Source organism: Agelaius phoeniceus, chromosome 1, assembly GCF_051311805.1.
Source record: "Agelaius phoeniceus isolate bAgePho1 chromosome 1, bAgePho1.hap1, whole genome shotgun sequence".
NCBI lineage: Eukaryota > Metazoa > Chordata > Aves > Passeriformes > Icteridae > Agelaius > Agelaius phoeniceus.
This window is the reverse complement of record NC_135265.1, coordinates 108,330,074-108,355,923: the sequence shown is the minus strand read 5'-3', so window position 1 is coordinate 108,355,923 and position 25,850 is coordinate 108,330,074. Positions and strand designations below refer to the sequence as shown.

The window sequence follows — 25,850 nt, the reverse complement described above, 5'->3', positions numbered from 1 at the left end:
ATCTCAAAAAAGTAATTCACCATACATTTCAAAGAACTCTTGTGGACTATTGAAAAAAAATGTAAATAGGTTAAATCCTTTTCTGTATAGCCACAATTGTCCTAAACATTATAGATTTTCAGTGACAGAATTAATGGTTACTATATTTAAAGCAGAAGTAGGAGAAACCAGAAGATGGTCACCAATCTAGAGGACATGACTACTTCCCTGGAAACTTACGAGTCTTACCTTGGCTGCTCGAAGCAACATTTCACGTTCCTCTTCATCTTTTCTCTGCTTTTCTAGGTGATCAAGCTTCTCAAGAAATCTCAGTTGTGCTCTGGTGTCACTACATACGATGTACTTATCACTCCCCTGAAAAAAGAACTTTGTTATAGACAACCAGGAGCTCATAAACCTAATGGGAACAATCCAAGAAGAACAACGCTATTTTTCAAAGCTGAAAAGTGTGGGCTGTTTTATAAAGACTTCAGGTAGTAGGTAGTTATTTACATGTCTCCTCTCCACTGAAGCATGCTTCCAAGTGTCTGTGACTAGTAAGAGGTTATTGAACAAGTGACATTAAAAACATCCAGTCTATACTGACTATAATAGCAGAAGTCTTCCCAAACCTTAGACTAAAGAAATTTTGTTTGAAACCACCAACTTATTATCCAGTAAACATGTCAGGAAAGAAAAAGGAATTGTAAAGCAGCAGGGCAAAATATCTTTTCTCCTTTGAAGAGAAAAAAAAAATTAGAATTTGACATTATAAATTTCTAGTGCTTTGTGTTCTAGTTTCAGCTATTTAACGCAGAAGTTGAAACAAGCATCATCTGGTATTTCCAAAAAGATGATGGAAGGTATGTATGTATTGGAAAGGTGGTCTCGAACCAGTTATAATGAATCTTAGGGGTGAAGAAGGTGAAATATATTATATCTGGTTTGTTATAGCTTTAAGAATAGGTATTTTTGCCTCAGTGAATCTTTCAAGTCCCAGGATAGCTTATGTTGAAAGGTAACCTAGGGAAGTCATCTGGTCCAGCCACCTGTACAAAGCTGGGCCAGTGAATAGTGATGATGAGCTTTAGTCCAACAATCACTGGACACACAGGCATTCACACAGGACTGAGGTCCTTTTGGTCTCAAGAATAGCAATCAGTCTCAAGAATAGCAAATAGTAGTTTATTTTACATTCTATTTTTGCCCCCACTGGAAAGCCTGAGTTGGCATTTACTTTAGCTCAGAAAGGCAGAGAAAGGAAAGATCCAAAACATGGTGAACTGGCAATGAAAAGCTTGGTTTTACTACTCTGCTTTTCCAAAGACAGACTTCTTGAGCCATGCGTTGGCCAGATGGCAATTAGGCAACAAAAGACAAGGAGCCCATTCTAGATGAGGCATGTCTGTGCCACCTGTTTGTACCACTTTTTATTGCACATCCTACAGCTGTCTTCTTTCTGTTATTTTGTGAACTTGGGTTTGTTTTTTTTTTTCCCTGAGAAATTTATCCTGAGGCATTTATCAGCCAAAACCACCATTTTCAGAGTACTTTCAGAGTCTCTTCGTTCTATCTTATACCAGTCTCACATTGTAATGAAACAATTCTGACATACAACTATTCTAAAAGAAGCACAGGATATTTTACAGCTGTATTTTAGGCAAGGTTATATGTTAAGTATAGGGACTATCCATGACTTCAGTTACTCAATTTTTAGTTTTCAAGGATACTAAGATACTATACTATACTGCTTCTTCTCACACACAGTTGTGCACTATGAAAAGATGGAAGGAAAGTAAAAGTTTTCTTGTGGAGCACTGCTGCCTCCTGATCTGAATTTTCACAACTGAGTTAGAGCATGAAATCAATCCCTTTTCTGGTATTACGTCTGGTCCTTTTCAATGAGGTACCTCATTGTCACATATTACCAACTGTGGCTCAAAACACACCATAGACTGCAACCAGAGACTTTCCCAAGCCGCATCTGTGGCTCTGCAAAAAAGTCCAACAAACCTTTTCCCCTCCTCGTCTGTCACTGCTCAAGTCTTTTTTAACTGCTCTCCACAAAGCATAAGCTATTTCTGAGTCACTCTCAGTACATCAGTACAACTTGTTTTGAAGCAGCAGTTTATAATAATCCACCACCATGCCACAATCCTTTTAAAAGGACAAAGAAGAAAGCTGTAGTACCAGAAGATTATTTTCTTCCAAAGTTTAGAAGTGTTTTGCTTTGGAATAGCCAGATATTTACACATTTTAAGACAAATCCATGACCCTATACCAACCAGCAATGTAAGTCTCCTCAAGCAGAAGCTCCCCAATGCACTACCATGAGCTTATATGGGACAAGAAATAGGTGCATCTGTAACAGTATTTCAGCTCATCACCTGTTTTAAGATAGCTTATTTCAGGAATTTTTAAAAGAGGAACACCTGCAGTTATATTTTGTCCTACTCAATGAACTTCTCTCTGGCCATTTAGCAGGGAATTGCTGAGACAGAAAACATTACATTGTACCCCATTGTATCATGACTTGTAGCCAGTGCTGTTATGATGAAGCATTATCACCCACATCCCACAGCCCCTACAGATAATGCAGTTCAGTGTTGTGGCGTTTCAGTGCTACTGCATGAGGGGAAAATGTTTCCATGGAGCATCACTTATAGCTCAGCACCACACCATGCCTCTCGGAGCCATGAGCTCAGGGCCTCCAACCACAGGAACATGGCAGCTGTTTCATGCTGGGATGAATCCACATAAAAACCCTTTCCCTTTATGGTTTTCCAAAGGCTCTATAAGAGCACTGCAACAAGAGCTGCATCACAGAAAGTAGCTCCCAACCATCTGAAAGACTATTCCTACTTCACATAAAGAGACCACCATCATAGTTTTATCCCAATTAAGTCAATGACTTCCAGTTATAATTTCTTTTCTTAAATTTAACAAAAAAAGGACTAAAGTTGACAAGTCTACATGATGGCATAGCATGAAGCTTTTACCCTGCCAATTCACTCTCTCTGCAGGGCTATCTATCAGATGAAAGCTGCCAGGCATGAGCTGAGTAACTGGGAAGAAGAGTTTCCTGACTATGATTCCAAGAATTACTGGTCTTTTTATACCAACTCCCACCCTAACAACAGCTACTTTGGTTTCACCACAACTATGCCTATTGCTGTCTTTTTGTAATGAAGATAGGCCAGTACAAAACCCCTTATGGAGCAACCACCCAACCCTCCTGGAAAGACACTGGGAAGTTATCTGACATAGATGTAGCCCACATCATGCAGGGGTACCAATCAAAAGCCATGAGGGAAAAGAGAACAGGGGTAAGCACCAGGGCAGATGGAATACAGGGCTGTATAAATACCTATATTAATACATAACGGGACTCCAGCACCCTGCAGTGCTCTCTTCTTGAACTTTAGATTCCTAAAAGCCTGTCAGCATCTCTCACAATAGCATTGCTCACAAAGGTAATCCTGTAGGACACTCCTCTGTCACGTAATACCATCTTCCTAACAAAAGAGGGGATCTGTGCCTCTAAGATTACTGTGCCCGTTACTTTTGATTTTTTGTTTGTTTTGCTTTTGAGAAAAGAGGAAAAGAAAGCCAGCTTATTGCAATCTTATAATCTTATCACTGCTTCTGGCAATTCAATCAGACAAAAACCTGTTTTTCTATTGCTTTAGTTCAATGAGAAAGAAACTAGCCCTATCCAGCCTACTGTCCAAAACCATTTCCTTCTGTTCTTGGTGTCTGCAAGACACTATGTCCTACTGGTTACTCTGGACTTCAGCTTCCTCCTCAGTTTTGCTCACAAGCTCAATAGTACCTCCCATTTTGGAGAAAACAATGTACAAGTGCAGATTTCCAAAGTCTTTTCATACAGAACTCTGTACTTGTTCTGTATTGATTTTCTTTTCTTTTACATCTTCTTCCAGGAAGGAACAGAGTACTCCTACTCCTTCAGAAAACACCATAAATACTCAGAAGTTTCCAAATAGTTGCTCCTCTTTACTATTGCTGCTCCAGTGCTGAAAAGCCAATAAAAAGTGCTCAGTACAAAAATAATTCCTATTCCATCAGTTGGTTGCTCTTGTTAAATTTCATTAAGTATAAAGTTCTTGTAAAAAAACTCAACCTGAACAAACAGGAAACTAAGAGTTGACAGATACATTTGCTTCTCACTTTTTTTTTTTTTCTAAAACAGCTTCACATTGAAAGATGTAAGGATTAGTATCTTGCTATTGAATGACAAAAGAAAAAAAGAAAGCTAGTTTGGCCAGTAAATTATCACTTCCCATTTGCACCATACAAGCATCTTAAGGGATACTAGCTCACTGGGACACAATATACTTTATATTGAATGAAGCTAAAAAAAGACTTAAAATGAAAAAAATCTTAAGATGAAAAGGGCCTCTGCCTTCATGGAGCACTTTCCGAAAGTAAAATAATCAATTCAGTTTCCCAAGGCTTTTTACTGAGCCAATACTGACTGCAATTCCAACAACAGTAAATGCATAAGGAAAACAGAAGTCCCTAAATCAACCCACCATCAAGAGCATTCAAAGTCAGCTTTCCATGTACCATGTAAGAGACTTTGTATAACAGCCACCATTGCTATGGAAGAGAAGAAAAATATGCATTCAGTCTTATGCTGGGTTTTAAGAGCACCTGCCCAACAAATCAAATGGAACAGTTATATGCTGGGCTAGACACAGCTAAAATCAGCCTTTGGTAGATACCAGGAAGGCAAATGTTGCCTGTGATGTGCCCACACTTGGAAGAGGTTTACCTTCAAGGCTGCAAAGCAGGAAAACTTTGAGCAAAACTTGCTAATGATTTCCTTTACCTTGTGGGTTGATACTCTGTGCCGAGCAATTACAGTTAGTTTTTCCAGGAGCCCTCGTAATCTTTCCTGTGTAGCGTGGGAGATCAAGTTCACAACATCAGAGTTAAGTTCCATAATGTCATGCCTTTTACCTGTGGAAGCAGAGAAAATCCATTACGTGTTTTAGTAGTAGCTGATAATTGAAATAATTAGCACAGCAGGTATTCTGTTCCCCCTGGAAGTCATACCCATTATGAATAAAGGTTTGGAGATTATGATTTTCCTGGTAAAGTCACAACTTCAAAGATCTTAGACATTACATTAATAAAACTTAGCCTGGAGCTTCAGAAAATATAGACATTGTTTCACTTAGCCTCCAGAATCACTCTCCTTGCAAGGTCATTTATAGGACAAAGTTAATAAGAACACAAATCAAGCTTCATGTTCAGGGAGGGGGAGAAGCGGTAGCTGTAGAAATTAGTGCCATATTCTGTTAATTCCAGTAATTAAAAAAATACAGAATTACATTTTGCCCTGCTTGACACCGTGCTTGTTAACAACTCATGACATTTATTTGACGAGCAGGAATGGGTTTTGCAGCGCACTCCAGGCACACGAGACCCTCCAAAGTGCCTTGGCCGACCGACAGGGGCAGCCAGACCCAAGCGAGCCACAGCAGCCGCTGGGACAGCGCGCATTCCAGTCCAGCCGGGCTCCTCCTGCCACCACCTTCAACCTTTCCTCCCGGGCTGCTGCTGAATCTCCGCGTCTCAGCAGCTGCGACCGAGGCTGGTGCCAGCTCCAGGCAAGGCTGTGCTGGCCCTGCACCCAGAGCTGGGCATCACCTCTGTGACCTTCCCGCGGCTGCAGGCTGCCAAGGAGAAGCCTTCCCATGGCTGACACCATCCATCACTCAGCGCGGCGCCATCGAGACACCTGGGCGGCTGCGGCTTTTCCCTGGTGGGCACGGCAGGCAGCAGTTCCACATGCCTCATACGCTGTACCTGTCAGAAGCACTTTCCCTTGCCCTGCACTGCATTTACAGCAGCTGTAATACTTTATGATGCAATATACAGCACGCCTTCAAAACCCATTTCAGTATTTACTGCCAAGCGAAGTGTTAAGAATGGATAAACAGCGCGCTGTAAAAAAACTAATCACCTATTTCATTTGCTTTTGCTACTGTAACTGAAAATGAATGGCAATCTCACAAGGCAGGGAGAACCTAGAATGTTTTCCCAGATACAATCAAAGCACTCCCCTTTTTGATCAGTAAGCACTGGCCTGTAACTTAACTGAGTGCAAAGCTTTTTTTGCTCAAGCACCTTTAAATACTGCAGCTCTCACTAGACTATCAGATTACTGAAACACCAACTTAAAGACAAAATAAAATCCCCCCAAACCTCAAGACCTCCCTATACACACATTTCTTAATCCAAAGATGGCTCGGTTCAAAAGCAGACATGTTAACTTTCTGAATTGCTCTGCTCTCTGGCAGCATTCCTTTCCTTGCAAACAAGCACTTATCATTTATGACATGAATTATTGATATTGCTATTATTATTATTATTAATTTGGAACAACTACCATTCTAGCTATGAAACAGCCAGGCTTTTATTTTCCATCTTTCAACACAGTGTCTTTACACCCACAACCAGCAAATTATTCTAGAAATACTCTCTCTGGTTTTGCAGAGCTCTTTATTTTTCCTAATATCCACTTCCCACAAATGACTGATTCATCTTCTACTGAACTTTGAGAACATCTTCTGGGCACCAGGTCTGATGTGCACGTTCCCTTTGCCACTGGTAACACAGTATTTGCTATGCCCCATACAGCTCGAGATGACACATCTGGCCGACTGGGGCAGGAGCACCAAGGTCACAAGTAGCATTTGCAGGTTACGTGCTTGTCACAGGCTGGCTGCTCACTCTGGACTAAGAACCAGTTGTGTGTGGAAACAGAAAGACTTTGTGAACATGTGGTTAAGCCACTGTGACAGAATTGTGACTGTACATTCAGGCTTTCCTGGATGCTCAGCTGTAAAACTCAGTGTTCCAGTACAGCAAGTACTGGGCAGAGGGCACAAGCAAAGAGCTGAGCAACAAGCATGAAGTTTGCTGCTGACAAACAGCAAACTGGGACCAGCCAGTGTGCTGCAACACAACTGCATGCTCCCTGCTCTGACATAACACAACATTACTAAGCAACACTTCTTGTTTTTGCTCAAAAGAAATGATATCTACATTAGAAACTTCCTGTAACACAGGCATTCAACATATATTCCACAGTATTACTCATACAGACAGCTTAAACATCTCTTTTATATAAAATTAACAAAAGTTTTTTCCATGAAGGGAGTCATAAAAAAAGCTCTGCTCTGTGTGTACTGGAAGTTTGAAACTTTTTCCTAATGTTAGGAAGGAAGGAAAAGGAATGCAAAAACTGTTAGGGAAGTCAGTGTAATGCAGCAAGTTAGAAGCTGCTGAGACAAAAAAGCACATTTAAGTGTTTTGATGCTAGCACCTTTATGGTTGTTAAGTGTTGCATTAGGTTTAAGAGTAAGAAAGGTGCTCACTTCTCACATGTTAAAGTAGCATCAGTTTCTTTTTTCTGGTTGTGCTTCATACTGTTTCCATGTAAAGAAAACCTTAAAGGACAGTTGTTTCCTAGAAGGGGAAGTGAAAACTCAGTATTGTTTGGTAGAAACATATGAGATGGTAGATCATAATAGTTCCAGGTCCTGCTTCAAAGATTGGAGGCAGGCTGATGAAAGAGGCAAGGAAACACTACATCCATACATATCTGCTGTGTGTGCTGTGTTCTCACCTATGTTCAAGATCTTACTCTGAAGAGCTTCCAGAGACAGAAACGGTTCATCTGCACAAGAGTGAATCACTGTGCCAATGAGCTCAGAGTTTGCTGCCAAAATGCAGGCATTCTCCTCACTGAGATTAACCCCAGCCATAGAAGTCACATCATTTAGGTCATCTTCATCTCTACAAAAGAGGAGACCAACATTTTATGCTTTGTTTAGAACAGACATAAAGAAAAAGTCTCAACTATCAACAAGCAGCCACATTCACATTCCCTGTATACAACAGATGTTCAGCGTGGGTGTGGACAGGGAGCTCCTAAAAGCTCCCACACTTCTGCAAGGTGCCTCTGAAACATTAATTTGGCTAATGCCTCAGTTGCTAGGCATGCAAATCCTTTATATGAAACTGAAATTTTGAGCCAGCTTGGAAACCTAGGACTGAGTTAAACCCAGATTAAAAGTTCCCACAACCCCTAACCCTGCACCACCACTCTTGCAGCCTGAAATTTGTCCTAAAACTAATTCACCAGGTAGAACCAAGCATGGAATGAAGTTGAATGTTGACTCACTGGACTATAAACAAGCCCATTTTCTAACCAAGATGCATATCTTGCAAACTGAGGCTTAAAGCACAGGCTTATTAGCACAGACATCATCTTCAGTTTTCTTTAGCGAGTTCCCTTAAAACACAGGACACAAACGCTCCATGATTACTTACTAAAACCAATCCAGGTACTTTTGATCAGTCCTACCATACTTGTATACACAGCAGGGAAGATGCCACTGCTTCTGAAGCACCATGCCAGAGCTCTAGCTGGTAACACCATTAGCTGGATTCTCATGTAGCAGCTTTGGACTATATGTTAATAATAAAAACTCAGTTAGGGTGAACATCACTCAGACTAGCTTTAATAGCCTGTGTGCTTCAGCCTAATGTTTTTTTTAAGAGATCATTTAAGTTAAAATACTGAATGAATTTTATAGGGAAAAGTTCTTGCACTACTTTGGCAGTGAAACAATCCAAGTTTTTATCAAATGAGTACAGACCACCAAGAGAAAGCATTTTTACTTCACAATGTGACAAAGGCCCTAACAGTGGCTTCAGGGATTTAGGACCAATCCAAAACAGACATCCATAGTATTAGGACAGGTAAGTAAAATCACTCAATCTGAACATCTTTTTATTTGGAAAGCACAGAAAACAAAACCAACACACACACACCCCCCTCTTGAAGAGTATTCTCTGGCAAGGTTTGATAAAGTTCACCTTCAGAAAACACTGTGTGGCCTCAATAACTCTTGAACAAGGGTTAGCCAGGAATTTGTCATTCTAAGGTGAAATGACATTTCTTGGAGGCTATCCTTTGACTGACTAGAGGCAGAAGCTAAAGTTATTAGAACATGAGTTAGGGTTGAGGTTAAGCAATACTCAAAAGACACAAGAAAATGTTAGGATATTTTTCTTAAAACTACAGATGCATTTTCTCCTTTGGGTTTCAGTATATTTCTATGGCACAATTCTTCTGCAAACTTCCAGTGAGAGACCCAGACAGAAAAGGAGTCCAGCCTTGAGTCCACCTTCTACCCCTCCTTCCATTCGTGTGCCCTCACTGCTAGCAGTTCCTATGTGTGAGTGTGTTTAGGGAAAAGGAGACCCAACAGATTCTCAAACCAGCTCCAGTTCTTTATGTCTAACTAGACACAATAGCTTCCCAACCAGGCCTGTGCCCCAAATCCATCATGCTAAAGAAAGTGTTATATCCCAGGACTGTCAGAACAGTTAGATGTCCACAGCTACGATTTAAAGCTGAAGCCAACAGTGCCAGAACAGCTTCCCTCCTCCTACCCCTTCTCAACCAGCAGCTGAGCAGCTCCAAGTGTATACTCAGGCTCTATCAGCCTAACAGAGACCCTGAACTTCCAACAAGCTTGTCAATGAAGCTTCATGGGATGATAATTGAGTGCTAACTGATCTTCACAAGTACATTCCAGTTTCCTCTTCTTAGTGACCACTACAGAGAAGTCTTTGCTGATGGCAGAGACAAGAATCCCACTGAAGCACAGCGACTGCCACATATCTGCTGACAAAATCAGCACAACCAGCACCGGGAACACACATCACAAGCTATCAGTGCTGGAACCTGACACTACTCCAGTGGAACTGTTTATGGAATGCCAGGAAGGATGCTTACACCCCAAGTACAACTGCATAGCATGCAGTTTCAGGAAATCATTTTTACTTTTAATCTGGCCACATGCTCAAAACACTCAAGCAAAGAACAGATAAACTTCTATCTTCCATTTTTCTACATAGAGAAGTTTCATTTGTTTATAACCTGCCTTTACTAGGTACTATTTTCTTGATTATTTCCATGCACACAGTCTCTCCAGTGGGTACAAGCATACAAGACTTAAATGCAAGCAGACATCTCTATCTGTACTGTTCTTTTAGATAGAATTAGTACTGTTAGTACCAATTCTAACTTTTTCACTGTGACACCTAAGTTTGCATTAAGTCAAGCTTTGATGAAATAAATGAAAACACTGTTGCACTTATTTCACTTACCCTAAAGAAATTACCACTATATTCCCTAGGAAAGTGCTCACTAAAGATTAATGGAAGTTTCAGAAGCCATGGTAAGTTCATAATTTTTACTACTCTTTTTTCTTTGTTCAAACAAACTTCAATCATTTTAAGTAAGGTATCATGTACTTTGAGTAAGCTGTAGAAAAAATTCTACTAAGGTGATAAATTTAAAATATTGTAGAGTGTACACGAAGGTGTTTCTGATGGATATTGACTTGCTTTCACTTTTAAATCCCTCCATAAAGCCCCTTTCCTGCACCACTTCCTTTAATGCTCTTTACATTTGATCATGTCACACTCAGGAATGAGCACGAAAAACTCATCCAGCTGTTAAAAGCCTCCAGTGATTTAAGTTTACTAGGATAAGGGGGAAAGCAGAACTCACAAGTTCTGAGAGATACACCACACAAAGTCAGGTTTGACATTTCTACTGGATATTCACTGCAAAAGAAGCCCAGGCAATGCAGATGCACCTCAGATCTATGAATTTGCCTGCTGCCTGAAAAGTGAGTCTGTGGCACCCTCTGGTGTCTGATGACAGCACTTGTCTCCTGAATCCTCCTAATTTACTCCATTTTATCCAAGAGTCAAAGGGAAAACTAGAAAGACACACTGAACCCAAACCTCTGTGCACCCTCCCTGACAACTACCCAGGCCAGAACAATTGCAGCCAAGCCAGAAAGTTGCCTGTGCTTTGGACAACTCTATTAAACAGAATAAATTCAAAACAAATGTTTGAAGATGAAATACGTGATTTACTTTTTTTCCAGAGTGCACTAGCATATACTTTACAGAAACATGTAGATCTGTTTTCAAAACCAGGCTATTTCTTTACATGCCATGGGGCAATGTCCATGCTTAGCTGAAACAACATCTAGAAGGTTGGAATGCTTTATGTTTTGTTGGGTTTTTTCTGTTTGTTTGCTTGGGGGGCAGGAAATCACCACTCTTTCTACTGCTTATCTCGGGCAACCTAAAGCAGCGTGTTTAAGAGCAGACAGACAAGGTCAAACTGCAGCTAATTAAGTACAGCTCAGTGAGTAGAATGTCCTCAAATCCTAACCTGGCCTAGTCACAGAATGGCAGAGGAGTCAGGCTCCATGACACACTGCAGTGAGAGGGCACAGTAAGGGCACTCTCATTAGTGCCACATGTATAATCACATCAATTACAAGACACACTCTCTGCATTTAACAAATTTCATCACTAAATCTGAAAACAGGCCATGGGGCCTCTCTCTGCCTCACACACGATCAGCAGTTGATTGATCATAGGTGAGAAAGTTTGATTATAGCAGTGAATAGAAGAAACACCAAGGGTGTATTCAAAGACAAATTCTTCAGAGACAAGAGACTCTACAAAGAAAATTTAGGGTGAGTTAGAGATTTCCTATCTAAATTCTCATGGACTTATGCTACTTTGAAGATCACAATTCAAAAGCAAGAGAAATCTCTACTGAATCACACTGTAAAAGCAGGTTTTTTCCCTACAGTATGAATTTAACAATTCAGGGAACGACTTACAAGAATTCAAATTTCTCATGTAAGACAGCTAATATATTCGATTTGGAAGATCACATAATTTTTTTTTTCTTTTTTGGGTATGGGTTTGTTCATTGTTGCCTTTTTTAATTACTATATTTATGAAGGGGTGGTTTTTTTTAAACATCACCACCCAAAATTACATCCCACATTACATTCTAAAGTATATTTCATAAGACCTTGAGGCAGATGAACAGAGCTGTTGCTTCAATATGAGCTTTTCATTCCAGCTTCTGGCAACCACTCTTTTTAAGTGTTCATTGTATACTGTATGCTACTGTAAACAGCAGCAGCTTTCTGTCTAGACCAGTGCATTCAAAGCTGCAGCTTTCAACAGATGATAAGTCAACTGGTCAACAATATAGAGGTGTCATCATGTCTGCTTTTTTCCCTTGGAAGAGCAATGCCAAACTTGCCCTGAGGTGGTACGACTAATAATGCTTATGGCAGTCTGTACCTCTATTCCAACATCACACTTCATAGCTGCAAAAATAATTTCTGCCTTTGAAAAGTTAATCAGTTGCCAGAACTAAAAGCTTTAAGTACTCTTGCAATTTAAAGGCCTAGAGAACATGTTAGAAATCATGTAGTCAAAGACTTTCACCATACACACAGAAACAAGGAGCTAATTAAAGATTCTGAAATGTGGCACAGAGCTTTAGACAGGTTACAAGCCAGTCCAAGTAACAGCTCAGTGCTATCAGATTATATGCAAAAACCAGAGGTTCTGTCTGCTTTAATCCTGTTGAGAGACTTTACTACAAGATAACTAGATTAGTAATTGTACTCACAGGATGGAAAACATGTTAGTGAAAAGCTGACACAAAATGCAACCTCACCAGGACAGTTTTCTTACAGTAAGAATAATTAACATCTGCATAGAAGTTTTAAGGTTACCCATTGCCCATGAGTATTGTGACGTGAAAAACATGTAGCAGAAAAAAAGCTTCTGAAGAAAGTTGCTATTATTCGGGCTCCATTCCCATCTCTATACTTGCTTCTTCCTTTTGTTCCTTTTTATACTTAACTTCTGATATTGTTCATTTTTACCTGAAGGATGTTGCTCCATTCTCTTTCATTTTCACTTTTTGAACAGGAGATGCTTGAAGCGACAGAATTTTATTTCTTGGCAAGGTAATTTGCTTCAGAATGGAACCTAAAACAAAACAAAGAACATGCTGTAGTACAAAGAAAAATGCTAAAACAACTGTTTAGTTAGTTCATTATTCTAGGTAAGGTTACTCAGACTCAGTAACAACTAATTGGGTCCATCTGAAAAAACCAGACACTCTAGAATCTTACATTCTGCAAGTTCTGTATGGCCCAAAGCCTCACACACTCCCAGCAAACACCCTCCCTTCTGTGCTGACCAGGGAAATGTTTCAGTGAAAACTCACTGGCTGAGACAAACTCTTACTGTGCATCAGCCTGAACCTGTTGAAGGAAAAAGCAAGGCCTCATGAAGTAACTCTCAAAATCATCAGCTTAGAGGAAGTTCACTGCAAGGAGCTCAGTCACGGTATTTTAACAAGTACAAATATTTGATTGACGTGCTCTTAACAAGTGCCAGAAGTAGATGTGACATTGATTTTCTCATCAGAGCTCCAGACAGTAAAGATGTTCAACTTAATGCACAGAGCTGCTTGCTCCCGACAGACAGCCACCTTCTTGCACTCCTACAATCTACCAACAGCCTGCAGTTATTTCTATACCTCAGCAGTCCTCCCCCTTCTCCATGAAAGAGGTTCCTGCACTTTACCTGCAGGAAACTGGCTGGTTTGAACAAGGGTATTCAGTGGCATTTTCTTCTCAGCAGATGTCTGTAGGGTGAGCACTGAGGGCTGTGGGAGCGTGGATACTTGCTTGACAATGGCTCCTGATGGTTGCTGGACTACCTGGAAGTGGAATATCCAACATCAACAGTGAGAAGAGCTAAAAATACAGAGAAGTAAACAGCATCAATATTTCCATTTAGCCAGAAGTGCCACTGGGCAGGTATGCTTGTCTAGTTTTCAGTTTAAAGCAAACAGCATGCTCAGAAAAGACCTTTTTTTTTTTAAACTTCATGTCAAGAAATCTTAACAAGTGGTAGTGAGCTTTAAGCTCATTCAGTGAGCTCTAACAGACACTTCACCCCTATTCTTTACTGATGACTCTGTTTGACAAGTGTCACTAATTATCACACAAGCCATTACACTGAGAGGCTTTCCTCTACCTCACTCAGCAGGCTAACTATTAAAGAGTGACTCTGCCAGTAACTTCAAAAGGGTAGGTATCACAAACACCTAGTCAAAAAGGGAGAACACCAAAACAACTGAAGTCTTGCACGAAATACTGTACCTGCTAAGAATTAAAGAGTACATGCTCTATAAAATTACCAATATGTTTTTGGAATTGCAACATCAATTGTAAATTGTGATGCTGAGTCTCAAGGTGTTTAACTAAAATACACTAAACAGTTGCCAGGAACATGAAGTACTAAATAGCAACACCTATAGCAAGTAGAGCCTCTACACAAAGACATCAGTACACAGCTGAAGGGTAAAAAGGAAGGCAGTTCATAGTTTTGTTTAAAGAGACTCTTCAAAGAAACAAAACCAGACAGCAGGATGTCACCACAACACAGACCTACAGGCACAGCCCATAAATACTAATCCTTCCTCTTCAGGGGCAACTATTAAAATGCAAGAAAGTAATAAAATTGCAGCATCCCTAAAAATCTCACTTGTAAGCCTCCTAACTAGCAGAATGTGGGCTGGAGCTTTGATATATGCTTAAAAAAAGTTCTTGATTACAGGCAGTAGAAATATGTTAATTCACCAAAGCATAAAATCAACATCTTCAGACTGAATCCTATTTTTTCAGCAGCAGAAAACTAACAAAGAAAATGTCAGGGTCAAGAAACCATTTTTCTCCTCTGCATCTTTCATTACTTCAGAAAGTCTAGAGAGTGCTTGCCCAAGTGTAATTAAAGAATTGACATTTACAATACTTCAGAAATTAGGCTCTCTCCTGTCACCTAACTTCTCTGCTATTAATAAATATCATCAACATGAGCACCATACATTCACAAAAAGATACTTTGTGTATCAAAGAGTCAAGATAACCTCTCAACCCTCTCTGAATTGGTAGCACTAAGGCTTGGTATAGCAGCAGTAATAGAATAACTGATCTGAAAGTGGTATCTGAAAACCTGACAGACAGCTAACATTAAGATCTAGAGGAGGAAAGAACTACAGGAATATAGGGACAGACTGTGGACAGAGATGAGGCTCACATATGCAGCACTTCCTCATACTTCCTCATGGAGCAGAACAGATGCTAAGGTTTACTTCTACGTGTTTTTCCCACAGCTCAGTTTGATCTCTCAGAAAGATCCAGCTTCCAAAACTGCAAGTTGTGAATAACGTTAGCAGCATCTTTTGTGAGTTCAGGTAACTAATGAGGAGCCAAGCAGCTTGGACACACTACTCACAGGCTCCACTAGCACTAACACACACCTAGAGACCCTCCTTACCACCAGGAAGAATGGTGCTTCATCTTCAGCATGGAAAACACTGGAGCAGCACAGGAGGAAACATAAGCATTCCAGACGGAGGTACAGCAGACAAAAGGACAGAGATAGCAATGTTACAACAACAGTCTAAGTGAAGACTGGGATGTAAATCAAGTAACCAAGGAGGCTACATTGCCAAGAAACAGAGAGGATGTGCTGGCAGTAGAGCTCATCTTCTATTTGCCATTCTAGCTCTAGACTAACAAAAGCTGGAAGTCCTTGAGAGTTGCAATGGGAGAGAACAACAATACTGGAAATTTCAATATGGATCCAATGTGAGAATGAAGCATTACCAACATCAGTAATATCTGTGAGAATATCCTTTCTTCAGGTTAGCAGTAAGAAATAATAAAGAAAAGGGACTGTTCCTTTGTGCCCTGTTAAGCAGGCTGACACAGACATCAGAATAAAATTATTGATGTTCTTAGGTTAAAAAAAAAAGCAACACAACATTCAGCAGACAATGAAGAGACAGCTGCCTGAAAGAGACTTTGATTAGTCTCACTGAACCTGTTTAACATTCATAAAACAAAGTTTGGAGATCAGCAGAGGAATGCTGAAGTATCATCACACACAAGCAGTATTGGTTCATGAAGGAAGCCTCATTAATTGAATGCAAGAGCAATAACCAGGACAAAAAAAAATAATGGAGAAGGTGGTTCATGAAAGCTCAGCTCCAAGGGGCCATGACACTAACAACTGACTAAGAACAAGCAGTTGCAAAGCATAAACACTTCACTCCTTGGTTCAATCATTAATAATCTCCAGGCAGTGTGTCTCACTGGTAACTGTGGGGACTACACCATAAACCCCTATAGGGCTGGTTATGCCTGACGTGAAGCTGTGATCTCACAGCAGCTTTCTCACCGATGGATCCCAGCATCTGGTAATGTAAATTTTCATTTATTGTGCTTTAACAAGAGACAAAGCAATACTAAAGCAACACAAACGTTATTTCCAAGATGAAAAGTCTTTGTAAGCCAACAACCTTAAATGAGATGGTGTTGAGAAAATCCTTCAAAATATGCAACTGCCACAGCACAGGAGTGCAATCAATCCCAACAGTACTCCTGAAGAACAGGCCCCTCAGTGTCCACACAGAGTTTTGATAATAATGCTGCAGAAATGAAAAGTTTTGTGTTGCATCACTCCAGTCACAAATTTGTTATTAAAATACAGCAGTGCTGCACTCTTGAGCACCACCAATATTATAATGGAGCTGGCACGTGAAAGTTCAAATTCTCTCAAGCACAAGAGGCCAAAATTAGAAAGGGTCATACAGAGGGAGTGTATGGCATCAGACATCCCTGTGGGCTGAAAAGGGAAAGAATTGCTGGCAGCATTGTATGGACAGATTTGCACAGCTGGCAGTGTGCTTCCTTTTTCAGCTGGCAGTAGGACCCTTCTGTTTAGGGAAGGCAGGTCCAGATTTGTTTTCTTATGGGAGAAAACAGACCCTCTGCCCTTTCAAGAGAAGGCACCAGGACAGTCATAGGAGACACAGCCACTTCTACTGACTTGCCCTTTGTGCTAGTAAGTTGTCTGAACAAACACCAAGCTCCTGATATGGCTAAACTGTGAAGCAATCAACTCAGTCCTTCAACTGTATCTGAGAAAAGCATTTTAGTCACTGTGTCTGCCCAAAATGAGGATGAAACCATGTTTTGTATGCAATTCAATATATGTAAGGCACAGCAAAGAAAGGCAATTGCAGCAGACTGCCACAGTGCAGCAGTGTAGAGGTAGAAGCCATTTCTTGAGTTCACCAATATCAAATTCAAGAAGTGTTTTGACTCCCCTGTGTGGAGCTAAGCTTCCTTGCCTATTTGTACAGATGGTCAACCTTTCCCCTGGATTACAAGCCTTGCTGTGTAGCCAACAACTGCTCTCCTGCCCTTGTACTACCTAAGAAATTCTCCTTTTCTTCTGGCTGGAATTTCAAACTTAGTCCTCGAAGACAATATGAGTACCAACTCCTTTTCCAATTTGACTTTAGCTACTTCTAGCCAAGATGTCAGTGCATATGCTTAATAACTCTTCTTTGGAGTTTTGGGGTTGAGGGCATTTTGCCTCTTTTTTTTTTTTTTTTAACAAATCCACTCAGAAAAAGGACTCTCCATCCACCCCATACAGTTTTAAGCAAGTCTGGAAAGGTGAAAAGCTCATGCTTACGCTACCACAGCGTAAACTCTTTATTTAGAATGCAGGATTCTTGTATTATATCTACCTTAATTCCTCTGAAAGGAAAGAAACTAAAAAGGCAAAACATTTTAGGGGTCTGAACACTGTTAAATCAAGTATACACAATATCCAAGCTAAAAAGAAAACTCACACAGCAGATGTCCTACCATACCTGTGAAAAGTAAATCTAGTTTCACAGGAAGTCTAAAGGTTTTCCCACTTTTTAAAGAAAAATTTTTTTACAAGGAATTCCTTTGCAAGAATTGAGTTCTTTATCTGCCAAAGGGAGACTAATTCTCTAAAATACTTGAAAGCATTACTTACATGTAGACCAGCTGGACACCATGCTACTTGGTATCTTAAACACCTATAAGCCAAACCTAATTTATTTCACAAAGTTGTTCTTTTGGGTATACCTGTGACCCACAGTTTCTTGGTATTTAATATTAATATTAGCAAAAAGTTAACCTGTGCCAAGAATAAAAAACGTTAACACATTGCTTTTGAGGGTATTGTTTTAATAAGACAGTTATTCCTCCTGGAATTTGTTAGCTAATGAGGCCTGATAGAAAAAACTCACTTTTGGATGACTTCATAATTAACATGTCTTAGTAAATGTGGAGGTCAGAACTCAGCTCAGAAAAGCTCTTTGAGGTAGTTCATGCATTTCAGATAACATATCACTGAACAATATCAGCCAGGTGAAACAGCCACCCGTGCCTGTCAAGTAGCCAGGGCAGGAACTACCAGGGGAGAGAGACTGGCATCCCTGGTGGCTAACTGAGGCACAGCCCTAACAGGACATCCAAGAGCAATCAGTGTAAGTATCTCATGAGCAGTTTCTGTGTCTGACACTTGCATTTCCTAACTTTTCTTCCAGGTGCCAACCTAGCCTGGCTGTGTGCGTGGTGGGGGCTAGACCTCGTATCCCTCCGCCTCTCAAAAAGGGTGTTCAGTCTGGTGAAATGGTGGTCAATGTGTCTTACAAGAGACCAAGCTGACAGATTGGCTTTAGATTCACCTTTCCAGCAAGGGCTCAGCATTTCTAAACTATCACAAACATAACTGCTGGACTCAAGACAGACTAGCTTCATACATTTAAAAGAAAAAACAAAAGAAGAACCAGAGGTCCAAACTGTTATCCTCTTTATTAAATGGCAAGAGTCAAAGTAAAGGAGCTGGGTTATTACAGAGAAGCAGAGAATCCGTCTTACCAGCTGCTTCACTTTAACCACCTGCGGAGCACCTGCTGACCGTGCCACGATGGAGCTGGGCTGCGAGATTTTAATGCCAACTGGGGTTCCAATGACTGGTTTCAGAGGCTGGAGAGGGGTTGTTGCTGAAGATGCCACTGTAGAGACCAGCACTGGCTTTGCAGCCTGCAGAGAGGGCGCTGGCACCGCAGAGGTGAGGACTGGCTTGCCAGGCTGGACAGCGGTCAGCCCAGACGATGCCACGGCTGCAGTGAGGACGGAAGCTGCGGGCCCCAGCGCCGCTGTCCCTGTGGCAGGGGAAGGAACAGCCTTCACAGCCTGCAGAGGAGCTGCTGCTGATGTGCTGGCAAGGACTGGTGTGACAACTACAGGGGCTGTGATCGCTGCAGATGAGGGTTTTACAGCTGGAAGAGCAGTTGTTGCTACAGCTGAGGTTGCCGCTCCTGTCGAAGGAGCTGGTGCTGCAGAGGGACAAATGGAAACCTCTTCTTGGGTTGGAGCTGGCTGCTCCATACACTGCTGGATAAAGCTCTGAGGATCAGGCATTAGTTGTCGTAAGGCAAGCACACTTTTCTAAAAGAAAAATGAAAAAACACTGGATGTAGTAGCAGCAGAGTTTTCCACAATAATAATACATTTTTAACTGAATCCTCTCCCTAATTTCCCAATTAAATTTTTCATGAGACAATAAATGGCAAACAAGTTTTGCTAAATTTCAGGCATGCTTTAATTGAGGACAATCCTGTTCAGTGAAGATGACAAGAAACACCAACACCAGCTGAGCAAAGGTCAACCATCACCACAGCTACACTACACACAGTAATCCCATCTATAGGGAAACTCACATATTACTTTGTTCTTCTGTTTAGATTTTTCAATTTGGAATTTATGTTTCAGAGTAAGATGATTTTAACTGCTTTATTACCTCAAAGAATTTTGTCTTGCCAAAACCCCCTGCTATATTGGAACAGCTGTGTTTATTTCATGGAGCCTGACAGGGAGCTACGAATTATCCAATAAAGTCAGGAACAAGCTCTGAAGACAAGAACACTTTTATACCAATACAGCTGTATCTACACTAGGGGGGGATACCACTTTAATAATGTCTGTAGAGCTGCAGCAACACAACTTCAGCCAGCTACTTCTCTGCAAAAGGAGAACAAAAGTAAAGGAATCTGGCAACATCTCATTTTTACTACAGCTGTGTTTGAGAAGGTTAATAGACAGAATAATCTTCAAACTCTCTACAGATTTTTCTCCTTCACTGTTTATAATCTGCTATAGCTCTGAAGCAGGGGAAATCAGTTCTGCAGCTACCTGTATATTCTTGAAAACCCTTGTATTTTTTCCTCTTTTCTTAATAGTTGCTAAAGTTTGTAAGAGCTCCTAACACAGTGCTGCCACTTTGGACTTCATGCAAAAGGTGCATGTCTCACATGCTAGCGTACCAAGTAATCATACTGTTTGCACAACTGGACCTTTTGCAGCCCATCTGTTTTTTAACATTCACTTCTTTTTCTTTTAAAAAGCTGCTTAGCTCCTGATGCAATTTTTGTACCAAAAGCATCCAGCAGACTTGAAAATCAAGCAGGCTTCACAGCCAAAGCCACTGTACTTTTTCCACCTATTGGAACAGACAAAACGAAACACATGCACAACTTCATCAAAAACCTGCAGCTCAAAGATAAGAGCTGGCTCCAGAGAGACCTCCCTAAAATTCCACTTCACTAGCTAAAAGTGGATTGGCAAAATGCCGTATCACATTTATTTCCAGTCTGAAGCTGTAAACATTTCCCCCACAAACAAGGCCAGCATTGATCCTCTTAGCACCTTCGAGAAGTGCTCCTGAAGTCATCCTCCATTTGGCACACAGTCCTGTCACAGCTGCTCAGAGTTACAGATCAACCTAATTGTGTGTATCAGCCACACATCCTTACAGTGTTTCAGGAAAAGGCAATCTGGGTGCAAGATGCTTTAAAGGATTGGCAACACTGCAAAGTCAGCTAACTCTGACCATGTCTGAACAACACTTCTGAAGTCACAGTATATCTTTGTTAATGTAGCACACAACAGGGAGAGAGCACCATGCCAAGGATTATGTGGTATGGAGACTGCCCAAATCAGAGAAGCCTAGATGATGCCAGTACCTGGCAGTGCACTGCAGAAGGAACACACAAGGGCTCTGCTGTGACAGGTCAGGGTCTGACCCACACTGATGAACCCAACTTAACCCCTGCAGAAATGCCTTGAGTTCTCTGCATCAAGTGTAGCAGCTCTTCACATCATTGGATGGCTTCTTGGAAGAGCTGAGCACTTCTGTGAGTGCCAGTCACACTGACCAAGTACTCACAGCCTGGTCCTTCTGCAGCCAGAGCCACACTGCATGCAGAAAACCCATTCTCAGAGCTGTGTATTTTTCTGGCTTTTGCATGGCCATTTAAGAAGCCTCCAGGAAATTAAACAGGTAATAAATGACCTGTTTAATAAATCATAACATTTTATGTATCATAGAATCATCAAGGTTGGAAGAGACCTTATACCTTTAAGATCATCAAGTCCAACTGTCAGCCCAGCACTACTACTGTATCCCCTAAACCACTCAATCTCACCACCCAGCACCAGATCCAGATCCTATTAAACACCTAAGGGATGGTGACTGCACCAACCCCTTGGGCAGCCCATTTCAATGCCTGACCATCCTAACAGTGAAAATTTTTTTTGTCTAGTATCAAATCTGAATCTCTCATCTCAGCTTAAGGTGCTGCAGAGATGACTGCACTCTTTCAGACTCATGGCAAACTGTAAGGAAAATTTTTATCCCAGATTTCAGTAGATGAGCAGCAGCCATCTAGAGCAAATATGAACATTATCACATGCATTGTTATATGGCCCATCAAATACCAAGGAAGAGGGCAAACTCCAGAAAAACTCAGTCCCAGCTTTACCACTTAACTATTCTTCCTTTATTCACCATCACGCCTATAATGAACGTACAGGTCCAACAAACCTAAGAGTATGGTGCACACTGGAATTTAGTAAACTTAACATAGTTTTCCATGTTTTCACTGAGATTTAATGCTTGCTGTATAATTATTTTTTATTTTGTTAATACCATTCTATAATATGATTAAAAGTCTCAAGGAAGCATTTTTTCCTTTATATGATTATTTGCTTGAACAGAAGTAGAGTCCCTGGGATTCTTTTCCTAAGCTACAGTAGTCTTATCAGACCCTTTCTGGAGCAAGGGGCAGAGATTTTTCCTGTCTCCAGTTAAACATAAACCAGCAGAAGATGAATAGCTTTATGCAGATTGTTTGATCTTTAACATGGCATAAGCTTGTGCATCACCACTGCTGTCAGCCTTTGAGTTAGAACTCAGAATTGCTACAATTTTGATGAGAAAGTAGGAGGTTATCTTACCACAGCTGCTCTACTGTAGACTAGATGCACAGCTTCCAACACACCAGTCTCCCCTAACACCTAGAGGGCAATTACTTTACAACATTAGGAACACAGCATAAAATACTCCTCAAAAACTCCTCCTCCCCTTAAGAATTGTCTTTCCAAGCACAACAGTCACAGAGGTATCCTAAGCACCATTCTTCAAGTGACCTGAACAAATCTGAATGCCCCAACTCTCTTCTCTTCTGGTCCTCCTCCCTTCTTTAAATACTACATATCCATAATCAGACACTTACCTTGAGGAAAGGAACTAAATATGGTTGTGGAGATGACTTAAGCTCTGTGTACAACTTTTTTGTAAATTCTTCTGGTTCAATTTTTGCTTCCTAAGAGGAAAATAAAATTATAATTTTAAGTTATAAGTGAATTCACCTCAAGACGTACCAAAAGGTCATGGAAACTTATATTATCGTGGCATAGTTCAATTTCAGTACTCAAATGCTTTTTTCCTGCTTTATTTAAAAAGAAAAAAAAAGGGGACTCAGGATAGAATAATGTTGTAATGTTCATATAGTATTACCTAAGTTGTTTATGCTTTCTTCAGCTACAGGCTGTTAACACACTTAGGGATAGGTGTTCACACCCAGTCACTGAAGTGAAGGGACAGAAAAAAGTTTATAAGCAGCACTGATCCTTTTGAGTATCTCACTGTTAAATCAACTACTAGTACTTCTTTCAGTAAAGGTAGTTTCTCTGCATAAAAATAAACTTAGAGGCATCAAAGACTTATGACAACTTAGCAGTTTTGGTAAGACAATTCCAAACTACTGCATTACACAGCATATTAGAACATTTAACAGAGTCTTTCCAAAATGATCGAAACATTTCTGCATACCCCCAAGGTAACAGTCCTCTGAATTGCAGAGTACTGTTTCCTTTCTTAATGCTTTCCAGCCTGTCCCAACACAAATACCTGACTCAAGGGCTTGGGAGGGTTAGGAAGCTGGAGTAAACTTCTGAGACCCCTCACTTGCACACAGGGTTAAGCCCCAGACTCATCAAGAACATTACCTCCTCCAAAAAGGTATAAACACACAAAGGGAACACCAATCTCTATTTCTGCTGAGAACTTACTCCTCTCACCCACATTCACCTCTGGAGAAACTGTTCCAGGTTGCTAGATAAACAGGACAGGGATTTTAGAGACTGTGTTTTTGCAGACAAACAGAGCTTCCAGCAGCTCTCCCATTTAGCCACTTGATCAGTTGCCTGTTAGATCTCACTGAGATGCAAACATGGGTCACCGAGGTCTCACTGATACAGATGCAAGTGGTTTGGCACACTAAGGCTCAGTGCATACAGGGTGCTTGACACCCACTTCATGAAACGCTGCCTTAAGCATCATTCTGCTGCCCAGCTGCAATTTACTCATTTCTCTCATGCACACAAAACTTTATTTTGCATTTAAATCATACACATACCAAATAGCAGAATTTTAAACTACTACAAAAAGCAAACAACTGTGCAGTTAACAATGTATTAACATCTCTTAATAACTGCTCTTTAAAAAGAAACAAAACCAAAAAACAACAAGTACTGTAAGCACAAGAAAGAACAACTCAATTTTTCCCACAGAAGGAAGGTGTACAGTCCCGCAGGGACAGAGGGTAAAGAATCAAATTTTTGCAAGGCTGCATTCTTCAAACAATCTGCTCTCTGAAATTACACCTGTCTACATCACACCTTCCTAGACTGAAAAGCCCTTTGGTACCACTGGCAAAGCCACCCCCCTCCACCAACACGCAGCCTTCTGCTAGGGTGGAACAACAACACAGCAGCAGCGGTCAAATGCCATGACAAGAAGTGGCAGGAGAAATCGTTACCAGGAAAACCCAGCTGTGCTGGGATACAACATGAAGCACCATACGGAAGCCACCTGCAAAGAGAGAGAGTTTGGCAGCCACCACACTGTTTGCTCCATCCTACTGTTTTAAACTATTGATAATGTCATTCCTGTTCCTCTGCTCAGTTCTGTCTTGGAGTAAAGCAGTAGTATGGACTTAGTGCTGCACTGCAACTCCAGATTGTTGCTACTGAGGACTTAAAACTACACTAACATGAAAAAAAATATACCCAGAAGCTGTGTTAACACTACCAGCTCCTCCTGCTGTCAGTTACCTGTGTGCATAAAGTGAAACAGAAATGTGAGGGGGGAAATAACACAGCATGGGATTCAGTTTAAAAAAGTAAGATTTATAATGTAAGACTTAACAAGGGTCAGATGCATTCTGCCACAAATCCAACTCCTGAGCTGTTAAAAAAAAAAAAAGCTACAAAATAACAGGAACAAAACTATGACAAAGTACATGTCAAAAATTCATAGACAAATGACGCAGACTTTGTTTTGAAAAAAGTCTCACCAGTAGGTTTTGCACCAGATTCTTCACATTCTGCCCCATCTCAGGGGCTTGAGGTCCACTAGACGCCAATTTTACTAGCGTAGCAAGAAAATTCTTGCATTTCTTCACATTCTCTAGCATCTCCTAGTGTGGAAATAAAGAGAAGACTGTTAGATGTTGCACTGTCTCTTCAACCTCTGATGAACATACAGAATGTTAATTTTTAATTAAAAACTTTTTTTTTCCTTACTGCAGAAGCGCTGGTCTGTGCTACCGTTGTGCCCTCTGCTTTCACAGAGACTGCCTTTTGGGAGATAGCTTGTGCAGGTGGTCCTGTAACTGGAAGTTTTACAGGTGTTCCAGTACTCAAAGGCTTTACAGCAGTAACTGTAGTAACACTAGCTGTTGCAGCTGCTGGCTGAAGAGAAAAATTAACACTTTTTAACCAAGGAACAACGTGACAAACATACTGGATTCTGCTAGCATACAAAGCAGCAACTTCCCTGGATTCTGCTAGCATATAAGGTAGCAGCTTCCCTCCACACTGCTATCTGAAGCACAAAGAAACAATTCTTCTCCTTGTTTTTAGAGTTTAGATTAATTTGTTTTGGGAGGCTCTATTTAATATAGTAAGTGACAGCCACAGCCATAATTCTATTTATAAATCAAGGGTGGGGGGGAAGAAATTACAGAGACATATCCAGACCAAAGCACTGCCTGCAACTTTGAAGGAAGAGAGGAAGGTAAAATTTGTCTTGAAGAAACCAATATATTAACTTTGCCAGGCTCCTACAGTCTAAGACTAATGGATTTTGGGCAATGCTAAGCCAGGTGATAGGATTCTGTTTGTCTTCAGAATAGTAAGTCATTATTTATCTTCCAGTCTTGCCCTGAAGCTCCTCTCCCAATTGCAACACCCCTTGCTTTTCCTATCACACAAAAAGACATCATGTCAACTTTGGAAGGATGCAAGTGCCAGCAGAAGCAGCCAGCTCAGCAAATGGACCTAGCAAGTTCTTCCTGCTTTTTCCTCGTGGGCAGCAATTTGGATCTCCTCCTCCTCTGCCCTGACAGAAACTCTCACAAAATCCAGTTATTTTGAGACCTCTTTTTAAAAGCTCATTATAATTTACCATCAGATTCAGAAGCTCCAGCAACAGGAGAGTAATTAAGGTTTAGGAAAAAGTACCTCACTTCTTTGCAAACTAGGCTAAATCTAAAACCCGCTAAACCGAAGTATTGCTACTTCAGATATTAAAGAGAACAAACAAACAAACCATACCCAAAACACCAACACAGTTCATTTGATACAACAGAATACAATACAATTAAAACAATCTGC

At 40.7% G+C, this 25,850-nt stretch overlaps 1 protein-coding gene across 1 annotated transcript in view; it reads right to left on the bottom strand.

Annotated features, from left to right (window-relative positions):
• The window catches only part of TAF4B (TATA-box binding protein associated factor 4b), a 71,298-nt gene that overhangs the window by 26,028 nt on the left and 19,420 nt on the right, over positions 1–25,850 (bottom strand). Inside the window, exons 4-12 of the mRNA XM_054642811.2 lie at positions 24,759–24,926; positions 24,530–24,652; positions 22,406–22,495; positions 18,708–19,280; positions 13,516–13,651; positions 12,807–12,912; positions 7,640–7,809; positions 4,832–4,962; positions 229–354 (exon numbers count right to left, since the gene is read on the bottom strand). Of these exons, the coding sequence (XP_054498786.2) occupies positions 229–354; positions 4,832–4,962; positions 7,640–7,809; positions 12,807–12,912; positions 13,516–13,651; positions 18,708–19,280; positions 22,406–22,495; positions 24,530–24,652; positions 24,759–24,926 (1,623 nt within the window). The remainder of the gene's footprint in view (positions 1–228; positions 355–4,831; positions 4,963–7,639; positions 7,810–12,806; positions 12,913–13,515; positions 13,652–18,707; positions 19,281–22,405; positions 22,496–24,529; positions 24,653–24,758; positions 24,927–25,850) is intronic.